Source organism: Aethina tumida, chromosome 7 (genome assembly GCF_024364675.1).
Source record: "Aethina tumida isolate Nest 87 chromosome 7, icAetTumi1.1, whole genome shotgun sequence".
NCBI lineage: Eukaryota > Metazoa > Arthropoda > Insecta > Coleoptera > Nitidulidae > Aethina > Aethina tumida.
Genome location: NC_065441.1, coordinates 9,125,704 through 9,150,313, shown reverse-complemented (window position 1 = coordinate 9,150,313; position 24,610 = coordinate 9,125,704). Strand labels below are relative to the sequence as shown.

Here is a 24,610-nt window from a genome sequence, read left to right as displayed (position 1 = left end):
ATTTTATGTCTCCCATAAAATTTTAGGTTATTGTTTTCGATCTCTGGATGCAAATGTGTGGGCGTGTTCCGGTTCCCGGCTCCGATTCCCAACAACAAAGTGATTATAAAACCGATAAAGTGTGTACATAAAATGTCTATCAGAAAATCTGGTCGGACGATTATTGTTTTCGGGCTATGCGGGCGAACGTCCCGAAACGGCACCCGCGGGACCCCGATCGTGTGCAAGGAGGCGTATCGTTTTGCCGTGCCACACTTTGTAACTTACGAGCCAACAATTATTTTACCTTTATCACGACAACCGCCGCGGGAATCAAAATGTTAAATGTTACATCACGCAACCGCCACGTCTTCATTGTAATTGCAACCGGTGCCGGGGTTTCACCTATTTTTATCGCGGCGTAGGATAATCACGACCCGCAGCTGATTTGCGGCCGCACCCCGCGCCTTATTCTCTTCTGGTTGCCTCGCTCCGCTAAGTGCAATTAAATGTCTTCCATCTCGGAGCTCCTCCTTAATTCCATCGATGGCTCAGCAACATTTTAAATTGTGACAGCCAATTAAGCAACTTGACTTATGTATTTTCACTTCTACATTTGTTTTCTTATTTTGAACCAATTGATGTTCCAATTGAATAATAATTTTTCTTTAATTTACAACACAACTTATAAATATTAATATAAGCAAATGTTTGTATAGCCCATCAATAATCTGAAGCTTGGTGAATAAATTATATTAAAACTGAAGAAGTGATGGATATCAATAATGCATTTGTGGGATTGTAGAATTTATCAAAGAAAATTTAACAACTGTCCGGAACGTTGCCATTAGAGGAGCATAATTGTGGTGCAGACGCCACTCAAATAATGAAAAATTCATGGGAACGTCAGCTTAACAACGATTTATGGTGACTATGTAGAGGTTGAATTTATCATCGATCACTTTTGTATATAAAACCTATAAGACATTTATTATTTGGAGATAAAAATGAGAAGTTGTATTCTAAATGTGGTATCGTAAAATTAAACAATTGCACATAACTAAAATTGTTTAACTGCAGATTAATGATTTTAGATTAAATTAACTGAAATTTTAATCATATTTTAATAGCCATAAAATTTATAATATGCAAATATCTAAAAATGCATATTCAAAACTTTACATATTTTACTTTAATCCTGACAGAGAATATTTGAATTTCCACATATACGTATACCCAGCAGTTTTGAAAGGTTTTAATCCTCACCACTTGAAAACTGCAGCTTTATTCAAACAAGAGATCATAGAAAAGTGATGGTGTTTACAAAGTTTACATTAAAATATCCATTTAATTGAACAACAGTTTGGATTCCTGGAACTATAGAGTGGCAGACACATTCTAAACGTAATTCAGCAAGAGTGCATTGTTGCGGCCTGACTGGCCTCTATATTAATTTAGACGTCGGACAATCATACCTTATCAAGTGTCGAGATTCGCCTTTTCCATACTGCGAGCCCTTAATTAATTTATGTCGAGTGCGCCTGCGAAATTCCGACCAATGGATAATTCCGGATCAACTCAATTCTGTTTATGGCGGAGACAACGATACAATTTTCCTGGTCGGATTCCAAATGGGACTTTGGGAATTACAGCGCACACGAGAGATTCGATGCCGCCATCTATTAAAGGGTAGTCTTATTTTGCCTTACCAAAAATAACTTCGCCTAATGTCACACTATTTTTATTTCCTTGCTGTTAATACCATAAAATAAACCCAACGTTAACATTTCAATGAATTGTTCCAACAATAACAATTCAAGATTTGGCTGATTGATTTGCGGCTGTACGATAGATAAAAAACGTCGATCCATTAAGTCAATCCGTTTTCTTATTAACGTCGACGTTCGTCAGCGTCAGGAAATTATCGAGGCCTGTAAAAGTTCATTTGATCGAATTAGAGGCATCTGACCGTGATGGCCAAACAAAATCCCTTCGAAAACATGGATTACTGTAGTTTTTACTCTGAATATAAATTGATAATAAAGATAAATTACTGTTGTTTTCTTCTGTCTTACCATCGTCACTAAAAATCTGTTAATTCTGTAAGAACTGTTATTTTTATTTGATGTTAAAGGACGCAGTACTATTGCCAAACCGTGACGACATTAATTCAATTACGACTTCCTATACCATAAGGAAAGCTGCATAAGGCAACATAACAATGAGTGTTGAAAAAACCGAGTGCCTTAGTCTTGACAGTTCCTAATGAATAACGCGACCAACGACTTGACATTGACTGTCCTGCACAAGTGGGTATTGGAGACGTTGAAAACGCCTTTGATGGGCGCGGTGCCATTAGATCTACTATCTAGTGGGTCGCCAGTTCATGGTCTGCCATTCAGCAAAACGTAAACACCCGCAAATGAATCAAAATCCGGCACTTTCTCTAGCCTTTGGCATGCCACATTACGCACAATTAAACGTTCCACTGGATTTTGCAATTCCTGGCCAACTGTCTTGGTGTGACACGGTCGAAGGAATTTATGTACTTTAGAGTGCATTTTTATTCACTCATTTTGTGCTACTAAACGTGTGTTAGTACACAACACTGGTTTATGTTCAAAAAATTGAAAAAGGTACGTCCTTTCACTGAAATGTATTTTAGTCATCAACATTTGGTGTAATTTTTTGATTTGGAACTATTGTTATGAAATGATGTATTATTCAAATGTAAATATGTTTTAAAGAGACGGACTAATTCTAGTTTGCGCCATATTTTATATATCTGATTATCCACATCTTCAACTACAATAGCAAGGGAAAGTCTTTTTAATTCATATGTTATTACCTGATGTTGATTTTCATCGGTCTAACTTATGAGACGAAGTTGATAAGCTTTTAAAAACATATTTTAATGCATATTTTAATCCTCCTGAATGTGCTAGTTATGTTGACAATAGACCATCAGATTTAAGACTATCGTCAACACTTCATCGTTCATTCAGTGGAGGATTAAAATGCATTTATCGATTACAATCTTGTTTTCAAAGCTTAAATTAAATGTGTTGCATGTTAATAATATCCAATGTCAACGTTGTCTCATAATTTATTTTAATTTTATATTGCAGTTTAAAGGATTTAACTTTGATTGATATTTACTCAACTTAAAAGTGTTAAAGAGGTCGATTATTCCAACACATATGAATATTTTATGACTCAAACCAACATTTAATCTGTTGAATAAAAAACAGCATACAAAATCTACATCAAAAATGAAAAATTATAACTGGTGTTTTAATTGCAAACAAAATAGTTATACAAGGTTACACTATATTCATAAGCAACAATAAAAACGTGACATGGAAGTTATATATTAACAGTTGCTGATACAGTTTGTACTGTACAATTTTCTGTAATTAGTTTATTTTTTTATAAAATATTGTACTTTTAAGTAAATTTGCCGTTCTTAAAAAATCGATCAGTATCAATAATTAATTATATATTTTTGATACCTAAAAGATATTAAAACCATTAATCTCACATTAACCAATTTATTTAATTACCATAAGGAAATTAATAAACACAGGAATAGGTGTTTATGGGGTCAACAGTTTTTTACCAGTTTAATCAGGTCTATTAACAAAAAAATAAAGTAATAATTAATTATCAAATTAAAAATATTTAATACGATCATGATTTATATTCTAATTACATGATACACATAACTAATAATTATAATTATTAACTATTAATTCTAGGATACATGCAGCCCAAGGCAAAAATTATACTACCCAATGTAATTTATAAATTTAAGTTTAATTTCTGTATCAGATTTTTCCGTTGTATTTACAAACTCACCATCTGCTGTAGGTTTTGAACAGTCCAGTTAATTTGCATATTAAAATACATATATTTGGGTGTTGTTGCCTTTATAAACTGCATTTATTTGTTAATTCACCAGCTGATAACACACTCTCATTGGCGCTGATAAATTTTATATGGCCGTGTATGAATGTTTCATTTGCATTTTTATTGCAACATTTTAATGATAATTTATCGAAATAGAATTACATTTTTGGGGTGTCGATAATTTATATTTTAATGCAGCGCACGAAATACCCGCCGTATTACAATTTAGGTGTATTTACAGTACAATATATTTTATAATTACATCGCTAAACAAATTATCGATGTACGGCGACAAAATGGCATTTTCCTAAAATGCATAAACCAAATTATTCGAGTCGGGAACAAAATTAAAGGGCTGCGCAATATTATTGGATATGCTGCTAAAATACGTGTTTTGATATTTATTGAAGGCCGTTAATTGGTTTATTGAAATTTGAGGTGGTAATCGTCATTGTGGTGCAACTGTGTAATTTGTGCGATTTCGACGTAAATATCAATTGAATTATTATTTTTTGCCGTAATTAACTTGATGCTATAAGAGAGAATTATTAAAAATGTCAAATACAATTATCCAAATCGCTCGGAAAATCCACGGAATTAATTAACCTAATCAAAAGTTTAATATTCATTTCTCCTTTGGAATAATAAATGAAACAAACATTTAGTTTGTTACAGTACTAATTAACAACAAAAATTCCCAAACATGGCATATAAAAATGAGAAGGATTATGTTATGCTTTGATATTTTTAACAATGGCAACAACGATTCACTAATGTAATGTAAAAGACTAAAAAAATGTGACAATAGTCATAGACAATGACGTATCATGTTCATTTACTTTTTATAAATTCATGATTACGGATCGTTTGATAATTATAAATTAGCAGTTGAGCTGAAAAGTTCGTAGACTAGCATAGAAAAAAATTTGTCTTTGATAGAATTTGATTTTATTATTCAATATAGTTACCTTCGAGGGCGTCCTTTCAGATCGATATACTTATTCCAGCGATTTTTCAACTTTTTGAGCGCGAGTTGAATTTTTTATTGATGAGGTTTGGGAAGAGATAATAGTCCGATGGAGCTAAATCTGACGAATAAGGTGGGGATGGAGAAGCAATTGGAGAAATTGGTATTTAATATTATTATTTATTTTATTAATTACTCATAAATATTAATAAAATCAACTATATCTTTTATCTTTGTTTAAATATGAAGTTATATATTTTAAAGAATAAAAACAAAAAAAAAATGTATTTTTCAATATTAACATCATGTCAATGAAATCATTTTCATAACTATTCAGTTTGTCCAATTTTGACGTCAATTGATTTATTAATATGTAGGAAAAAAATTGAATATCCCAATTATTGGAGCAGTAAAAGAGAATTATTAATTATATTAAATACACTTACCCAAATTGCGTGATACAACCAGGAAGTTACTTAGCCTATTCAAAAGTAAATGTTTGATTTTCATTTCACATCGATGAAACAAATTATTTAGTTTGTAAGGGACTAATTAATATTAAAAATTTTCAACATAACATATGAAGATGAGAAGAATTATGCTGTACTATTATGTTTTGATACTTTTAACAATAGAAACAATTTTTTCCTAATGTAATTATCAGATACTACAAATTTGATAAGGGTCTTAGTCAATTCATATAATTTATTTATAAATACATAATTACAGACCACTTGATAAAAATAAATTAGAAATACAATGATTTTACTTACCTTTGATGATGTTGAAAATATGACTAGGATAAGATATGATGATTATTTTTAAATTAAATACGTAATAACATTACATGCATGCCACAATTTTAACAATATAAATTCCAAATAAAACACACATTACTTATATTTAAAATTCTCAATGCTATTGCAAAAAATGTTAGTTAATGTAGACAATTCGGGTCTACAATATTCTTGTATATGTGTGGTAAATCCAAAAACGAAGTCTAGACTGCTAAAGAGTCTACTTTGAATAAATCATATTTTAACTGAGAGTATATGTTTTTTTAATTTTTTTGTCTACATATTTTCTATTTAATTTAGTTACTAATACATACATTTACTATTTTATCATTCTTAATTATTATTATTCCGAAGAAAAGTCATAAAAAATAAAACGTTTTGTTTTCAACAGTGTTCATTTCAATTCAAGATTATGATTTACATAATACCCAAAACTAATCACTAATCCAGCTCTCACCAGCTGTAATCTATATTATATCTAATCTTTACATATACATATACATATACATAGTATAATATTAAAATTTAATAGATTAATTAATGTAGCAAAATAATAATAAATATATTTTTGTAATTTTATACATTCAAATAGGGAAAAATGGTTCCCCACAATTATTAATTTATTGTGTTAAATAAGATTTTGAGGTAGCTATAAAAAAAAACATTTCTACATTTCTTCTAGTTAATTCTTTTATTAAGAAATCTTATTTCTCATACAACTTTAACTCTTCAACTCATTATCGTTTTTACAGTACTGAGATTTATAACAGTTACTACAAAAAAAATGACCTCCATCGACGAACCATAAATTTAAAATAAGTATATCCTAACGAAATAAATTTTATTTATTTCTCATCACATATTTAATTAATTAAAGTATCACAGTTAATGTTTAAAAGATCTTTTTCCTACGAAGAAAGAATATCTTGAATTTCCTGCATGCTCTTTCCTCTAGTCTCTGGCAATTTGAAATAAAAATAGATCCCGGTCACCAAAATAACTCCTCCATAGAACCAAAAAAGTCCTGCCAATCCCATTGAGTCCTGCATTATCGGGAACAAGAAAGTAACCACAAATCCTGATAAATTGGAGAGCAGACTCATAACGCCGGCACCTTGTGACTTAACATTTTGGGGTAGTAGTTCAGAAATTATTGGCCAAATTAGAGAAAATAATCCAAATGTGTTAAAGAAAATAAATATAACTACACACACTATAGGTAGCCAAGATATTGAATCTACGTTAGTGCCATTGTCTTTTAAGAAAAAATACAATCCTATAACTACTAGCATTAATACATTGCCAGAAATGGACGATAAGAGCAAAAATCTTCTACCAAATTTATCAGTCAGCATTGGAGCAAGGGGTGAAAATAAAAATCCTACCACGCCAATAATAATTGAAGATTCTGCAGGTGTTAAAGTACTGTTTGTTTCCTTAAATATTTGTTCGGTATAAGCCAAAATAACAGCCATTCCAGAAAATTGCTGACTGACTACCAATAATATTGAAAGAAAAAATGCTAACCTTGCCGCTTTTGTACTAAACATATCTTTAATAGAAGCTTGTTCGGTGTTCTTAGTGAGAGCATCTTTAATAACTTGTATTTCTTCCTTTATGTTAGCATCTGCCTCTCTCAGCTTGGTAAGCACTTCTATTGCTTCCTCTTCTCTCCCGTTGGCCACTAAATAGAAAGGCGATTCTGGAATAATGTAAATGCCTAGAATCGCAAATAGTACAGGAAACACGGTCACAGTCAAGTTGTAAACTTTCAGTGATGTATATGGTGATACGCAATATGCGTACAACATTCCCAAGCTCAAAAATATTATAAAAGATGAGGAAAACAATCCCCTTTTCTGTGTGTCTGATATCTCCGCCACGTACAATATAACTAAGGAAAATGTCGAAGCAATACCTATGCCACTGATAACTCTAGCAATAAAAAACAGATAAATCGTTTCTGCAAAGGCATATGTTAGTGTTGCAAACGCGAAGGGCACAGCTAACGATAAGACAGAGTAGCGTTTTCCGATTTTTGATGACAGGAACCCCAACATCACCGGTCCTAAAATTCCTCCGACTGAAATCAATGAGCCAATCCAACTTTCTTCGTTGCTGGTTATCTCCCTACCCAAAGGGCTGTTTTTGATGTCACTCAGTTTGGAAATTTGTGAGGATGTGCTGAACATCAGCGTCCCAGTGGAAAATGCGACAATATTGACTGAAATGAAAATTTATTTGGATTGGTGCCTTACTGAGTCAATACAAACAAATATTTACATAAACTTTCAATCTGCAAATCAATAATTATGTTTTTGTCAGATTTTAAACATTAAATTTTTGTATACTTTAAATACGAATATCGATATAATTCCTAATTAATTAATCAAATTAAAGTATTTTTTTATTTTAATAGTATAATAAGCAATAAATTGTAGACAATATCTTAATATAGACATGTCATGAAAAATTAAAAGTATAAATGTAGATTATAGAAAATTTAAATTTGTTAAAATATTTACATTGAAAATTTCGTCTGGTGAACAATTAAATCAAAATTTATTAAAGAAAATTATAAAAATGTATGGAAAGCAATTGATCAATTATAAATAATAAACAATTCATGGATACGAAAGTTAACAATTCATGTTTAAATAACCCTTGATGTCATGTTCTATATCAAAAAAAAAAAAATCTACAATAACATTAAACACATTTTACACATGAGATCAATTTTCGATCATCTAAATTGACGTTTTTACAAGGTTGTTTTCAAGTACGCGTCATTTAAAAAATACGTTATTAAATTTGTTAGTGTTAAATACCTGTAAATACGACGAAATAAATATACTTCGATTTGATTATAGATTTCATTTTGTTGACTGTCTCTACCACTTCACGACCTCACTTTTTCTATCGTCGAATTCTAAATGATACAATAAATTAAATTTTCACAATATATAGCAATTTCAAATAATTATACTCCTTATCTCGATAAGTTATGTAGCAGGCAGAAATAAGTAAGCCCATTACGAGATGGAGATTGCCCTAACAGAAAGTTACTTTTTAACTTCTTTTCAATTTGTATGACTATATATAAATACTAAAAAATGAAATATATTTTGTTTTGTAATATAATAAAATTGTTTATAACTAATAAGTGTTTCTTGTATTCGAATATAAATTAAAACAACTCGTGTTTTAATTAATAAAATTAGTAAAACAACAAATGAAATATTTCTTTTAATATTGATTACAACTAGAAGTGATAATTTGTATAATAGAAAGCAGCACATATACAACGATAATAATAGGCAACCCAGTTTACTGAGTAGGTTACAGGTAATTTACCTCATTTTTTTAAATTTTCATGCATATATTCAAGTTACTAGATCATATTAAAGTTACTGGTGTGAACAAGAGACTCATAAATATTGCATTCACAACATAATGTCTTTCAATAAGTATTGAATTATGTGTACATATGAATTCACTTAAACTGACCTTTACAACTATTGTTTATGTGATACATTCTGGTGCGTCTTATTGATTTAAAATTTGTTAATATTAATACAATTAAAATTAATTAATTTTTTTTAATAAAAGTTTAATTGTTATCACATACTTAAGTGATATCGTAAATTATTTAAAATTAAATACTAGAAATAATATTTCAACATCAATATTATAAAAAGTTTATTAACATCACAATTGTTGTATCTTCTATGACGAAAGAATATCTTGAATTTCCTGCATGCTCTTTCCTTTAGTTTCAGGTAATTTAAAATAATAGTAGATGCCGGTCACCATTATAATTGCCCCATAGAACCAAAAAATTGCTGCTAATCCCATTGATTCCTGCATTATAGGAAACAGGAACGTAACAACGAAACTTGATACATTTGATAGCATATTCAGTATGCCAGCACCTTGTGACTTCACATTTTGTGGCAGTAGCTCAGTAACTATTGGCCAAACTAATGGCATAAGTCCAAAATTTTTAAAAAATATAAACAAAACGACGCACACTATAGGCAACCAAGATATGGCATCTACGTTAATGCCAGTCTCTTTTAGGCAAAAATACACTCCAATACTGACCAGCATTAGAAAACATCCACATATAGATGATAATAGCAAAATTCGTCTACCAAATCTGTCACTGAACAGTGGAGCGACTGGTGAAAATAATAATCCTACCACTCCAATTACAATTGAAGATTGTACAGGTGTTAAACTACCATTTGTTTCCTCAAATATTTGTTCCGTATAAACCAAAATAACAGAAAATCCAGAGAATTGTTGACTAATCATCAACAATATTGAAATAACAAATGCTGATCTCACCGCTTTCGAACTGATCATATCTTTAATAGAAGCTTTTTCACTGTTTTTTGCAATGGTATCACTAATTACTTGTATCTCCTCCTTTATATTCGCATCTGTCCCCCGAAGCTTTACAAGAACTTCTTTTGCTTCCTCGTTTCTACCGTTGGCCACTAAATCGAAAGGAGATTCCGGAATTATGAGAAAAGACGCAACTGCAAATACTACAGGAAACACAGACGCAGTCAAGTTGTAAACCTTCAGTGACGTGTATGGTGATACGCAGTAGGCAAACACCATACCCAAGTTAAGAAATATTACAAAAGATGTGGAGCACAATCCTCTGTTATGTTTATCTGATACCTCCGCCAAATACAATATAAGTATGGAATATGTAGAGGCAATACCAATACCACCAACAATTCTTGCTATATAAAACAAATAAATAGTCTCCGCAAAGGCGTAAGTCAGCGTAGCAAACGCAAAAGGCACGGCCAACGCTATGACAGAGCAGCGTTTTCCAAATTTTGACGAGAGTAACGCCAACAGTACGGGTCCAAACATTCCGCCGATTGCATACAGGGAGCCAATCAAACTTTCTTCGGTACTGGTGATGACTCTACCCAAAGGGCTATTTTCAATGTCACTCAGTTTGGAAATTTGGGAGGATGTGCTGGACATCAAGGAGCCAGTGGAGAATGCGACAATATTAACTGAAATGAAAATGTATTTTAATTAGTACATAATTAAATTAATACACGAGAACAAAAATAGTTCAAAAAATAGTACAACTCTTTTAAAACAATCACCTCATTAAATTTTGAAGAATGGTGGTTACTTGGTAACCATGGATACTGTCGTATCAAATAACTATATTCATACAAATTAATAATGAAAATATTAAAATTTGTGAAATATGGTACATAATTTAAAAAAATAATAATAAACCATTAAAATATTAAATACCTGTAAATACGACAAGATAAATATACTTCGATTTGACTATTGACTTCATTTTGTTGATTGTCTCAAAGAATATCACTTCACGTTCCTCTTTTTCTATCGTCGAAATCAAATTGATACAATGAACAGGATCTCCACATTTTATAGTAATTTCAAGTAATTGCGCTTCTTATCTCGATAAATTGTATAGTGCGGCAGAAGTGAATCCAGTACGGGATAGAGATTTAGGAGTAGATGTGCCCTTGTTTAAGGTTAAGCCATTTTCATTCAAGTTTGATTAAATGTAGCCGAACACTAAAAAATCAAATTAGTTTGGATTTACGTAATAAGATAATTTAATCTATGCAAATTTGATTATTAAGTGAAACCACTACATCAAATCTTGTTGAGATATTAATAATGATTTTCTAAATCCACTTCTTCTACATAAATTAAATTATCCCTTTTGTATTTCAACATTACATAACTTATTTGTTTTGTTAACATGGAAAAATATATTTGTCCAGTTCTTTCATGTACAAATATTGATAATTGATTCAATAAAAATTTAGAGAGCAGCACCTATGCAATATGAATATTAGGCAACCCAGTTTACTGAATATATTGTATTACCAAAAAACTTGAAAGTATTGTGTTTCTTTTTTAACTTATTAATTACTTACTAGTAATATTGTAATTACTGATACATTTTTAAGTTTGTGTGGAGATGACAAAAACAAATATTATCCATTTCAATTAAGATGTAGATGTAGAAAAAGTGAAAGTAATTATGATATAAATGTACTTAAAAATGATGATTAGACATATATTATATCTAATCATTTTCAAATTATTTTTATTTATTTTTTCTTCATATATATTTATAATTTTATTTTTTTCTTACTTTATTATTATTTCACTGTTTAAATGGAGGTATTAATAAATGTGATTGAGTGAAATCAAAATTTTAGGGTAGGTATGTTCAAAAATCAAATCTTACAATAAAGGATACTTATTATTTAAAAAATATATTGATTAATTACCATTTTTATGCTTATTACATACTAAAAGTATATATCATACAATATGTAAACAAATTAATTAATATAATTAATTAGATCAAAGTATCACAATTATTTCTTCTATGAAGAAAGAATATCTTGAATTTCAAGCATGCTCTTCCCTTTAGTCTCAGGCAATTTAAAATAAAAGAAGATACCTGTCACCGTAATAATTCCACTATAAAACCAGAAAATCCCTGCCAATCCCATGGAATCCTGCATTATAGGAAACAGGAAATTAACTATGAAACTTGATACATTGGATAGTAAGTTCAGAACTCCAGTGCCATGTGATTTTACATTTTGTGGCAATATTTCAGTAATTATAGGCCAAACTAGTGGCATAAGTCCGAAACTGTTGAAAAAAAGGAACATAACTACGCACACGAGGGGTAACCAAGATATGGCATCTACGTCAGTACCATTATCTTTCAAGAAAAAATATAATCCAATGACAATCAACATTAATAAATTTCCAAGTAGAGATGATAAAAATAAAACTCTTCTATTAAACCTATCAGAGAGTATTGGAGCAAGTGGAGAAAACAAAAATCCTACCACTCCAATAACAATTGAAGATTCTGCAGGTGTTAAATTACTATTTGTTTCCTTAAATATTTGTTCAGTGTAAGACAAAATTACAGCCAATCCGGAGAATTGCTGAGTAACCACCAACAATGTGGAAATAAGAAATGCTATTCTTGCTGCCTTTGTACTGATCATGTCTTTAATAGTAGCTTGATCACTGTTTCTAGCGAGTGCGTCTTTAATAACTTGTATCTCCTCTTTTATGTGGACATCCGTTCCTCGTAATTTTGTAAGAACATCTTTTGCTTCCTCCTCTCTCCCCTTGGCCACAAGATAGAAAGGAGATTCCGGAATTATGAAAAAAGACGCAACCGCAAATAGCACAGGAAACACAATCACAGTCAAGTTATAAACTTTCAGTGATGTATATGGTGAAACGCAATAAGCAAATACCATACCCAAACTCAAAAATATTATAAAAGATGTAGTGAATAAACCTCTGTTATGGTTGTCTGATATCTCAACCACATATAATATAACCAAAGAAAATATCGAAGCAACAGCTATACCACCAACAACTCTAGCAATAAGAAACAAATAAATGGTCTCCGCAAAAGCGTAGATTAGTGGAGCAACCACCAATGGCACGACCAACGATATGACGGTGTAACGTTTTCCGATTTTTGCCGACAGTAACGCCAGCAGCACCGGTCCAAACATTCCTCCGACTGCATGCAAAGAGCCAATCCAACTTTCTTCGGTGCTAGTAATTGCTCGACCCAAAGGACTATGTTCAGCGTCGCTCAATTTGGAAATTTGGGAAGATGTGCTGGAGACCAGGGTCCCGGTGGTGAATGCGGCAATATTGACTAAAATAAAAATTTATTTGGGTTGTCATAATCACAAAGACGGCAAAAGATTCCCAAGATATGACAGTACATTGCTAAGTTAGTGGCAAAAAAATTTTACTGAAACTTTTACACTCTTAACTAATAATTTTTGAATTTTCAAATTTTAAGCATAAACTTGTAAATATCCAATTTTTTAATAAAATATTAACTAAATAATTTATTTAGTGCTCTTGTTTATTATAGGTAATTGTTAAAAATAAAAATTATTAAAAGTAATATATAAGGGAATACTTCAATCATTTTATCACAGTCCACAAATTTGAATATAAATACTTTAATTAAAATTAACTTATAATAACATAATACATATATTATCAACAATTAATAAATTTTTATTCATGTATTTTTTATATTATAGACAAGATCTAACATGATAAATAGATACCAAAATAAGCAAAGAATGTGATAAAATAAAATAAAAAATTAATTATAAAAATTACAACGTCATTCGATATGAAAATTTGGGGGATGTGCTGGAGAAAGTATTTATTATTATATTTTATCACAGTCCATAAATTTGAAAATAAAGCACCCAAATTACAAATAAAAAATTAATTATATAAATTTCACGGCTCATAAAAAATGTTACAAAGAGTCGAAAAATTAACAATTAACACAAATGCATAAAGAACTGATTGTGGTTAACACGTTATTGTTGTCACTATAGTGGAACTACTACTGGGGCATATACAAAAATAGTAACAAAGACAACACAAGAGTTAAATATGTTAAAGAGTTAAATACCTGTAAGAACGACGAAATAAATATATTTTGATTTGACCGATGACTGCATTTTGTTAATGGGGTTGCTAACATTGATGCTGGACGAATGTTTAGTCACTAACAATATTCATTTAACGTCTTCTTTTTTCTGTGGTCGATAGCAAAGTGATACGATGCATATGATTTTCACATTATATAGCAATTTCAAGTAACTACGTTTCTTATCTCGATAAGTTGTATTTTGAGGCAGAAGTAAGCGAATCTGGATGTATAATTTTTTGCCCCCATTGAAAGTTAAACCGTGATTCCGCTACAACTTTGATTAACTCTAAGCAGACACTAAAAAATTACATCAGTATGGATTCTACTAAAACTATATATAACTAAAATATACAAAATACATTGACACAAAAAATTAACACTATTGGATTGACTATTTGGTAATCCCAGAATAGATTTACAGAAATAAGAATATTATTGTAATGCAACAGAAGTTTTACATTACCTTTAAAATAATACGCCTACGCAATATGCACGTGATGGATTTTTTTAAGTTTGATTAGACGTAATCATAATTGAATTGAATTTTTTAAAAATAACACATTTAAAGTAGCAGACAAAAGGATGTAAATATTCAATAAAAACATCTTGAATTTTGATTTCTCATTACTCATCTTTTATCTGACAATAGTTTATTATTTACATTGAATTTTTACTGTAAATTTTTTGTAAAAATAAATATCAGAAGATAACATAAAAAATACAAAAGAATTAAAAAATATTATTTGTCTACGATACGTTGGGTTAGGTTAGGTTATATTTATATTTATTAGTATATATATTAATACTATTGGATAAGTGCCACATCATCGAAAGCATTCCCATATCATAACATTTTTTCCAAAAAGTTTGTATGAGTTAACTGTCAGTCTTCCAAACCGCCTCTATTTTTTATTCTTTTTTTTTTTGAACTAGAGCTTTTTGCGGATCCTCTTGAGCGATACGTTTAATTAATCTGTCGCTAAGTTTTTCTGAGTCTACCGACATTAAGTTGAACATTAACCGTTCTTCTGACGCTAAACCATTTAATTAATAATGATTTTGAAATATTAATTTGTCTGCCATATGTCTGCCATTTTATTTATCAAATTGCTTTTATTATTAATATTACAAATTAAAAATCTTTGATGGTTTAATTACCTATATTATTTATTAGTTTTTAAATATATTTAATTTTTAAACTAAAATTTAATCTCTAAATGGATTCTCTTATCTTTAAATTATTTACGTCTTAATGATAAAACAGAAGTATTCCATAAAATCAAGAGGAAAAATCACGACAATTGTTGTATTTGTCCTACATATTAACCTACATTTTTTTGTTTATTGTTAATTACAGTCAAATTATAAACTTTTCTTTAACATGTTTTAGGAAAGGACAACACACGTAATCATGTTTATTTCGTATATGATCACGGAATAATTAAATTTGCACAGATTTAATTATCTTATTTTCAAGTGTCGATATTAATTATTATTAAATCAGCCTTTTAATGAGCTGACTAATCAGGCATTAGATAATAATCAGAGATTCTGTTTACAATGCATTAATAATTGATGCTTAAAATTAACAACACAAATTTTGCACTGCTAAACAACAAACAAAAGCAATTTCGAAAATTATTAAATCCCATAAATAACAAACAACACGTTTAAACAGCGGACGGGTAATTATTATTTGCAAAAGGCAATCTTCTTCAACATAAAATCTGCATGAATATGAATTCAACACGGTAAATTGGCCATAACCGCAAATCTTGCTGATGATACATAATCGGGCTCGTGGATTCTCGTTTATTTGCAAATATGGATAGCGTTGAAATTTTATCATTACAGTATCTCACACCTATATATATATATATATATATATATATATATTACAATTAACTGTAATTCAATATTCTTGATATTTGTCTTTAATATGAAACGTCTAGACATTTATATATTCATATTGTTTATTTTGTAACCCCAGCAATATCATAAATTATTTATTAACTCCAACATTTGCACACATTAAAACAACTCATATTGTAATAAAATGTCTATCAATATTATATTATCGTTAATTATACTAAAATATTTGGTTCTTAATTTGGATACATAATTTATGGTTCATTCCTTTGTTCTCGATAGTCTTGAACTATGTCTAATAGAAAGCAGCACATATGTCATGTTAATATTAGGCAACCAAGTTTACGAGTATGTTACCAGAATGTTATATCTTATTTCAAAATTTCAACGTCGCGCATATTCAAATTACTGAATCCTATTAAAGTTATTAGTTTGAACAGCAGACTCATAATCATTATATTCAAAAAGCAATCTCCTCCAACAATAAAATCTGCATGCATATGATTCAGTTGAGTAAATTGGCAATCACAGCAAATCTCTGCCTCTGCTCGAGCATTTGCACTTATTTATGAAGCACAAGATAAATGTCTGTAAAAATAGTATAGATTCTTAGTTTAAATGCTTGACTGTCAAAATGACTGGAGATTTAAACTATGAAAAAATTATTTCTCAACTGTTAAGTATGATATTGACATTGACTGCATTACTGCTATTTTTTAGCCCCACATTAAATTTAGACAACTTAAGTCAAACATCAAAGTAAATCGTTCAAAAATGCGATAAATAGTCCTCGTGAAATCACCGTGTAATTTCATTGAATCTATAGAGAGGATTCTCAGTGCAAAGCCGAGGGGTTTGTCGCGACAGGGTGATCGACATTCGTATCATGAAATCGTCTGCTATCTAACTTTGACCATTCGCATAAAACTATGTTGCACGGACTTTAGTTCAACTTTACTCTAATAGAAAAGTCAAGTCATGCAGAAAAAATACTTGTAACACGTACTTTTCTGACAGTTTGATACTAGGGGCCCGATAGTTTCTTTCCGACAAGACATATGTGCCATTTTACAATGGGTATAGACCCTCTTTGAAGTCCGCCAATTCGGGAAACGAATATAAAAGAATATAAAAGGCCCTTGTAGTTAAGCTCGTTAAACCTGGCTTGAACTACTGCTCAAACTAAGGTGTCATTCCTGACAACTGTAAAACCAGTCGAGTAGTAAACGAATTTAGTAATACTTATAGATAAAACAGTCCCAGATCCTCAATGTTACAAATGAAATGGCTCTACATTTATAGCGTCTTTGCTACATACCACTAATACGTAAAGGTTAATGTGATTTAAATAAAGTAAAACCCACTTAAATTAATATTACATTAAGTGTTTTAAGGAATTATGATCAATTCAGTCAAAGGTAAAATTATATTCTATCTTTTCATTAGGTTAGATATTGGTTATCTGCTATAAAAGTATAGAAAAATTCTGTGGGTTAAATGATATTTGAAAACCAACATTTAATAACAATTACTTTAAAAAACATGTTCATTAATATATTAATTTACTTCATAACTTCATATTGTTTCTTTTTTGAGACATTAATTATTATATATATATATATATATATATATATATATATATATATATATTATTTCACATTTACTATTAAAGTAAACTTAGTTGCCTATTAGTGCCGCTTACTGAGTGTCGCCATCTGGCTGGATATACATTTACTTTGTATACCGTCTATTGTTCAATAAATTAAAGGCAGCAGTAATTCTAAAAATGCTTTGTTCAATTTCATTAAGCCTTTACAGAGATTTGCCCGTAGTAACAAGATAATTAAGGCTACATAAATTGCATCGTTACGTAGATAATTATAAATTTAACTTAGACTTAATGTAAGTGTGAGGATGAGATTTTGTCCAACTGGATTTTTCGAGGGTTCTCCTTTGACGTGAATAGTGTTTATATCAGTAACCTGCAGCCGAGCTTTAACAACAGTGTTGCAATTAAGACAGTCAACTTGTAACAATAACGCCAGAGGACTGAAATTGGAGTTGGTAATGACTCGAGCCCATTATATGAAAATTACACCGGGCTACGATACCAGGCCAAGAATTTAAATTATGCACCCTGCAACGGACTCGCTGGAATTATGTCTAGAATGTATGGATTTTTTTTTATTTTAATGGATGAGAATTAATTGTAGGAAGTTCAGAAAATTTAATTTTAATTTAATTGTGTGACGTTTTATTTCTTTTATTATCAAATAAAATTGTACATAATTGGGGGACTAAAAAAATGGTAGAAATGAAACGAAATAAATGTTTCATCACATTATTGCAAATAATTATTGACGAACATTTGGCTGAAATGTCGTATTTGAAGTGCAGCGAATCGAATAAATATAAATTATCGTTCAAACAAACAAAAACAACTTTTTTAATAATATTCATATCCCCATTTATGTTGATGTGCATTAATACGATATACGTGTAAGCGATCATTTATGAAAACAAGTTGAAACAGAAACAAGGTAATTTGAAATATAAAACTATTCACGTCCTATAGAAAATTACTAATACAATTACGTTCATTAACAATTTTACGATGGCGAAAATAAATGTTCATATTAAATGGATTAACATTTACAATGCAATTTATTTCGAATTGAATCTGAAAAGCATTAATCAGCACTATTCAGCGAAATGAAATATTCAGCTAAATCCACACAATGACAATTAGCCCGATCCACATGAAGTTGTTTCAACGTTTTTAATATTTGTGTTAAGTGGTGAAATAAACTTTATGTAAATCATTGCATTATTCGTTGTCATAACTGTTATCCATTTGGTTATATATCATAAAAAGAAATATTAATTTTCTTTAATGAAAAAATTTAATTTTAAAATATTGTAACTTTTTGATCAATTACAATGATATCAAAAAGTAAAATCTAACTAAAAACCCTGCAAATTATTCAAATCCCCCGTGGATTCTTATTTAATTTCGAATCGTGATATTTTATTCCCGGAGATTACAACCAGGGCACAACAATTTAAAATAACTACTGCGGGTCCGATAGCTTCTCAGACTGAACGCAAATAAAAGGAAGGTCAAATTTAAAGCCTCGTTCTAATTTAATGTGACCAGAAGGAATCCTCTTTTCTAAATCTCTTGTCTTGATGTTATTGGTTGGGCATGGAGGGCGAGTCAATCAGGATTAACGGGGAAACAGTGCCCCGTGACGGCAGCAAAAACGTTCAGTGGAAAAGTCCACGTGGAAATTTAATGAAGAATCATTAAGTACCCGTCAGTAAAATCCATCTGGTTTTTTTTTATTGGTTGGCCGAAGCGTATCGTAAATTAATACTAATTTAAAATTGACCACTTTAACTGTATTCTGGACAGTTAGACTCTTAGGAGATTAGTTAAGACCGTATACAATAGAAGGCAACATATATCCAGTGCCAATGTTATGAAATCATGCTTACTATAAACGATAAACCCTTTTATTCACTAGTTTTGCTATTTTACTCTTTTCTGACTATTTAATAATTTAAATTCCTTTCAAGAAATATATATTTAATAACAAAATACTACATAAAATAAAATTGCAAAGCGTAAATTGTAATTAAATTGAAAATGTATATTGTTTTATATTGGATTTAATTAATTAAATTTATTTAATAACTTTTATTAGGGTAATTTTATGTTTGATATTTTTAATACTAGATTTGAATAGTATGATTGTTTAAAATGAAAATTATAGATTATAAAATTTGTTTCGATGAATAAAACATGCAACGTTTGAATATTTTAATTTGTATTGTGAAAAATATTTATAGAAATAATAGTTCATTAGCATATACAATAGAAAGCAGCACATGTGCAGTACTAACATTAGGCAACCACTATTACTAGATATTTTAGAAAAATACTCAAAGTTTAATTTAAGTTTGATTTTTATTATTTTATTGTTTTCTCATTAATCAATAATTTAAAGTCTTAACTCAATTCAAAGGACAAAAATAAATCAATGTTTATCCACATTGTACTAACCACAACAAAGAGTAGTCGTTCTTTGAATTCCAAATTAATTTTTTTTTTTGGTGTAATCCGAATTACCTACTGGGAAACCCATTATTATTTCCATAACGCAGCCCAGTGAAAACCAGACGGCGTGTAATTCAACCCCCTTCGGACCAGGATCCGTGACAAAAGCCCCCCATAATAGATTCATCAATATACATTCAAGTCAATTGAATTGAGATCATCATTACCACTGCCTCCCAGAAATTTACATGTCCGTGCTGAACGCAATGATCATCGAATATTAGTATTCTGTCAGCAGTTTCTCACATTTGTAACTTGAGGATAAGCAGGTGATTTTCGGTGGGGTGCACCGTTTTGCATCCCGCGGGACAATGTGCTAAATGGGATTAACAGCACTTTCTCGACGGCCCATTAAATTGCGTGGCCAGATTCGATATACGAATTCACTTGACATTCCAACAGACAATTGATTATTGGTTTTACATTGCATTCAAATGGGACACAAGAGTGTTAGGGTTATTGATCGATAATTGAACTATTTAACATGATTGTATGGAAAACCGTATATATCTTGTTCACTGATTGATTTAATAGTAAAAGTATTCCAGCAGCCTTTTTTTAAACATCTCATTAATGTGTCATAAATATTAATTTCAAATTTTGTCAATGTTATCAATATAAAAATAGATGTCTCAGTTATTACTTAAAAAATGTATACATCATTTGTTATTTATTCCATTTTTCTGAGATGCAACACAAAACATTCTCGCATTTTTCCAAACACTGATATATGAAACATCCACATGTACTCGCAGATTGAACAACAAGACCAAACGAGAAGTTTATATTCCTAAACGGAATGAACCCCGAATATCATACCGTATCAAAAATGATGAGCGTGTCTACTCGCATATTGAGACGGAACATCAATACCCCTTTGTAAACAAAAAGGAAAGATATACATGCAATTATGTGGGCGGGCCGAACTGACTGGAGGGGATCATTTGGTTTTGCTGCGTTTAGCATGCGGTTCGTCTCCGCAGACGTTGTTTTTAGTAATTTTATTTAATTTTTGGGATACATTTTTATTTTGAAAAAAGTAGTTTATTTTTAGAATACTTATTTTTGTTTTTGATATACCCTCAAAAAATATTTCATTTTACAGATTGAAAATTATACAAAGTTACGGAATTTAAATGGAGCATCCGAAGAACTCGAACTACATCCCTACGCATACGGAGAGTTACTAAATGCATTCGCAAAGATTAATTTACATTGTGCGCCGGCGCGCACCAGCACGGCGCATTGTCTCTGAGAGTAGGGATTCTTACTACCGGGCAAAACTTTTCTCTCTTTGTCGTGCATCCATCTCTTACAACATCCAGACACGAAGAGCATTTTTCATACGGTATATCAAGCTCGTATATAAATTCCAGTGAAAAATAAGTCCGCTAGAATCGAATTCCATCGGGTTTTTCGGCAGCCAAGTAAATCTGCGAACGTGATGTATTCAGAATTATTTCCTAAAATTCTTCCTGTGTCGATGTGATGTAAACATGTCTCTTTATAACTCAATATTCGATCGATGTTCACATCTTTATGCTGCTTCGCTAAACATTCTGCCTCAATGAGCCGCATCTCTCCCCAAAAACCCAGACGAGGGTCGCCCTTCGCTGTTTGTGTTTACCCTTTCGTTTATTTCTCCTATGTACAGAGAATGGTTCGTTCATATTCATCTAACGGCACTGTAGTAGTTTTAACGAGAACTTCTAGTCCGATTAATAATTATAAACGTTATTCGTACATTGAGATATATTACCATTTGATATTCGGTTTCGTTTCAGGCTAACTGCTAAACTTTGTTTCAAGTGTTCATAACTTTTATGGTCTCTATATGGTTATTGGGTGAATGGGACGTCTGGGAAATTGGGAAAGATTTATATTATTCTATTGAATGTTGAAGGTTAATATCTATAACCATTCACTCAAAGATATATATTATTCTTTATTCAAAAGTTGTAATGACCAGTTTCTCAGTTTCAGAAAAGGTCTCATTTAAATTTATTTTACTTATCATTTATGTAGAGATGGCATTAAAATAATGATTTAAAAATTTATAAAATTTTATTCTCACATTACAATTTTTTTATTATTTTGGAAATATAAAATAAAATGATTATAAATTTTAATAATCACTGATTTGGGATAAAAATATTTTTTTATTAATAGCAATTTTATAAATCTTGAATGAGCCATAACTTACCCAAATAATATTATTTTCCAAATGAAAATTTTGAAAAAAAAGTCGATTAGTTAGAGATAAAAATTAAAAAAGAAAAAATCGAGCCAAAATTGAAAAAAACAAAAATTGTAATAATTACAAATAATAATAAAATTTTAATGAATGGCACAACATATAATATATTATAATTATAATAGTGTCACTAATTGAGTATAAATTAGTGTGTCCTTTGTATTACGAATAATAAAAAAGTTACTAAAACTGATGTTTTAGTATATTACATAAAATAAAGTCATTTCCTGCAGCAAACCGAACACTCTAAAGTTTAACCCATTATAAATATTATATTGGATTTGCTTAATTAAATTTATTTTACAACTTTTATTAACTAAATTTTGTGTTTGATATCGCCAGATTTAAAATTGGTTAAAACTCTAAATGAAGCTTCTAAACATCAAACAAAATTTTAATAAATTTTTCGTAAAATTTTTGTGTGTCACATTAAAAGAATACATCCACAGTTAAATATTAATTTTACTTTGTTGAATTTAAAGGATTCATTCATTAATTCTTTTCAAATTCTAAGGTGTACAAATTTTAGTCATCTATGAAATGCGAATTCTTGGATTAAAAAAGGCAACTCTTTCATTTGTAGAAATTGCCAATCGGATGAATCGAAGTCGAATCACTATTTGGAATTGTTAGAGAATGTGGTCTGAAGAACGACGTGAGTGACGTGCGGAAGGTTCAGGAAAACGTCGAGAGACAAATGCCAAAACCGTCCTCTTAAACTTAAAACCACTCGTGCAATTGCCAACCAGAAAAACTTACCATGAGAATTGATTACCATAAAATTCAGTTTTTTCCCACTGTCCCTAGTTTGGGCTTCTCATTCTCATATGGGAAATTGTCAAGGTTTGGAATGATTAAAGAACGACCACTTTGAAACAATAAGGAAATAATGCTCATAATAAATAGATTAAACTAAGCAGTATCCCAAAAACAACTCCAAAATTGTGAGGGAATGGTTTTTATAAAATTTAACTAAGTTATGATTTATGTTTTTATTTTACTATTAATAAATTCACTAAGATCGTATGTCGAAAGATATATTTCATAAAAAAATCGCGGAGCCTAAGAAAGTGAAATGTTCCATCTTGATTTATTCATGTGGTTTTACAGCAACCGCCGTAAAACCTTCCGGATTGAATTTTTAACCTAGATTTTGTTCAAGTTCAAGTCTTCCCATGCGGACGTCCTAATAGATAAAAGGCCGCCGTCTGCACCCAACAATGGACCATCAATTTGCAAGAGCAAACCGCTGCTTGTCACGGATTTACTACAATAACACGTCAGCCTTGATACAATGTCGTAATTTAAGATGTGAACTTAATCTAATTAAAATAATGGAATCGAATCAAAAACTGAGGGAAACCTAATTGGATTTAATCAACCTTGCATTGATTTTATTAGTGAATTAATACCGAGTGCTCCTGAAGGTTAGAACATTTTTTCGGCGATGTGGGCGTGGGAGATGCGAATTTCGAATTCAGTTATCAGGAAGTGATCACTTTTAATTAGCACTCATTATTTTCCATTGTTGCAAATTAAGGCGTACCCGTGCCAGATTTAATGACCAATATGTTTTTCCAAATTGCCCATGAATCAATTTTTTACTACATATGGCTGACTGAACTATTAATTTTTTAGACAGCACAATTGTTTTTGTGGATGTATAATTAATTTTTAATTTGTCGATTGGCAGACTTGATATACCTTAATTGCTGACTGGCAGGATTTACCTATCATAAATAATTGTAAAATTTAATGCTTTTATGTTTTCATAAATAAGAAACTTTTAAAAAGGAATATTGAAGCTTTTCTTAGGCCGGATACATCAAAGAAAATTATGGGACTAATGCCAAATAGCATTGAATAAGCATTTTAGGTAAGATTCTTCGTATAAAGTAAAAGTTTGTTTCGTTATTTAGCTGTTAACCATCAAAATAAGTGTATTATCAAGTTCGCCGCATAACCGTGCCTGGAAACTTTAAATGAAGTTTAAATTTAAAAGAGAACGGCGACAAAAAGATTATAGTCAAAAAGACGGTTGTAAAAATATATCTTAGCATTTGCATTGCTAATATGGCCTCAAGACGACGTTCTCGAGGAACTCATATTGCTCGAAGCCCTTTGGGCGTTTTAAAAATCCAACTGAACATATTTCGCATATCGGGGTGGGGACGGGTAC

At 30.4% G+C, this 24,610-nt stretch overlaps 3 protein-coding genes across 3 annotated transcripts; all 3 read right to left on the bottom strand.

Moving 5' to 3' along the window:
• Positions 1-6,402: 6,402 nt before the first annotated feature.
• LOC109601706 (facilitated trehalose transporter Tret1-like) lies at positions 6,403-8,558 on the bottom strand. Its single transcript, XM_020017977.2, has 2 exons — positions 8,481-8,558; positions 6,403-7,876 (listed from the first exon to the last, which is right to left on the bottom strand). Exons 1-2 carry the CDS (start codon positions 8,527-8,529, stop codon positions 6,561-6,563), a joined length of 1,365 nt encoding a protein of 454 aa, XP_019873536.2. The 5' UTR covers positions 8,530-8,558; the 3' UTR covers positions 6,403-6,560.
• Positions 8,559-9,361: 803 nt separating this feature from the next.
• Positions 9,362-11,375, bottom strand: LOC109601705 (facilitated trehalose transporter Tret1-like). The gene is made up of 2 exons (XM_020017975.2): positions 10,948-11,375; positions 9,362-10,694 (listed from the first exon to the last, which is right to left on the bottom strand). Exons 1-2 carry the CDS (start codon positions 10,994-10,996, stop codon positions 9,379-9,381), a joined length of 1,365 nt encoding a protein of 454 aa, XP_019873534.2. The 5' UTR covers positions 10,997-11,375; the 3' UTR covers positions 9,362-9,378.
• A 682-nt stretch (positions 11,376-12,057) lies between these two features.
• On the bottom strand, positions 12,058-14,233 carry LOC109601704 (facilitated trehalose transporter Tret1-like). The gene is made up of 2 exons (XM_049969939.1): positions 14,168-14,233; positions 12,058-13,381 (listed from the first exon to the last, which is right to left on the bottom strand). The coding sequence occupies exons 1-2, from the start codon at positions 14,214-14,216 to the stop codon at positions 12,066-12,068; spliced, it is 1,365 nt and encodes a 454-aa protein (XP_049825896.1). The 5' UTR covers positions 14,217-14,233; the 3' UTR covers positions 12,058-12,065.
• Positions 14,234-24,610: the final 10,377 nt, after the last annotated feature.

What these genes read in the sequence shown, in the direction of transcription:
- LOC109601706 (XM_020017977.2), bottom strand. Translation starts at nt 8,529, where the DNA reads ATGAAATCTATAATCAAATCGAAGTATATTTATTTCGTCGTATTTACA. An exon ending in TTATTTCGTCGTATTTACAG is followed by an intron (nt 7,877 to 8,480) that starts GTATTTAACACT and finishes TTTTCATTTCAG; the next exon opens with TCAATATTGTCGCATTTTCC.
- LOC109601705 (XM_020017975.2), bottom strand. Translation starts at nt 10,996, where the DNA reads ATGAAGTCAATAGTCAAATCGAAGTATATTTATCTTGTCGTATTTACA. An exon ending in TTATCTTGTCGTATTTACAG is followed by an intron (nt 10,695 to 10,947) that starts GTATTTAATATT and finishes TTTTCATTTCAG; the next exon opens with TTAATATTGTCGCATTCTCC.
- LOC109601704 (XM_049969939.1), bottom strand. Translation starts at nt 14,216, where the DNA reads ATGCAGTCATCGGTCAAATCAAAATATATTTATTTCGTCGTTCTTACA. An exon ending in TTATTTCGTCGTTCTTACAG is followed by an intron (nt 13,382 to 14,167) that starts GTATTTAACTCT and finishes TTTTTATTTTAG; the next exon opens with TCAATATTGCCGCATTCACC.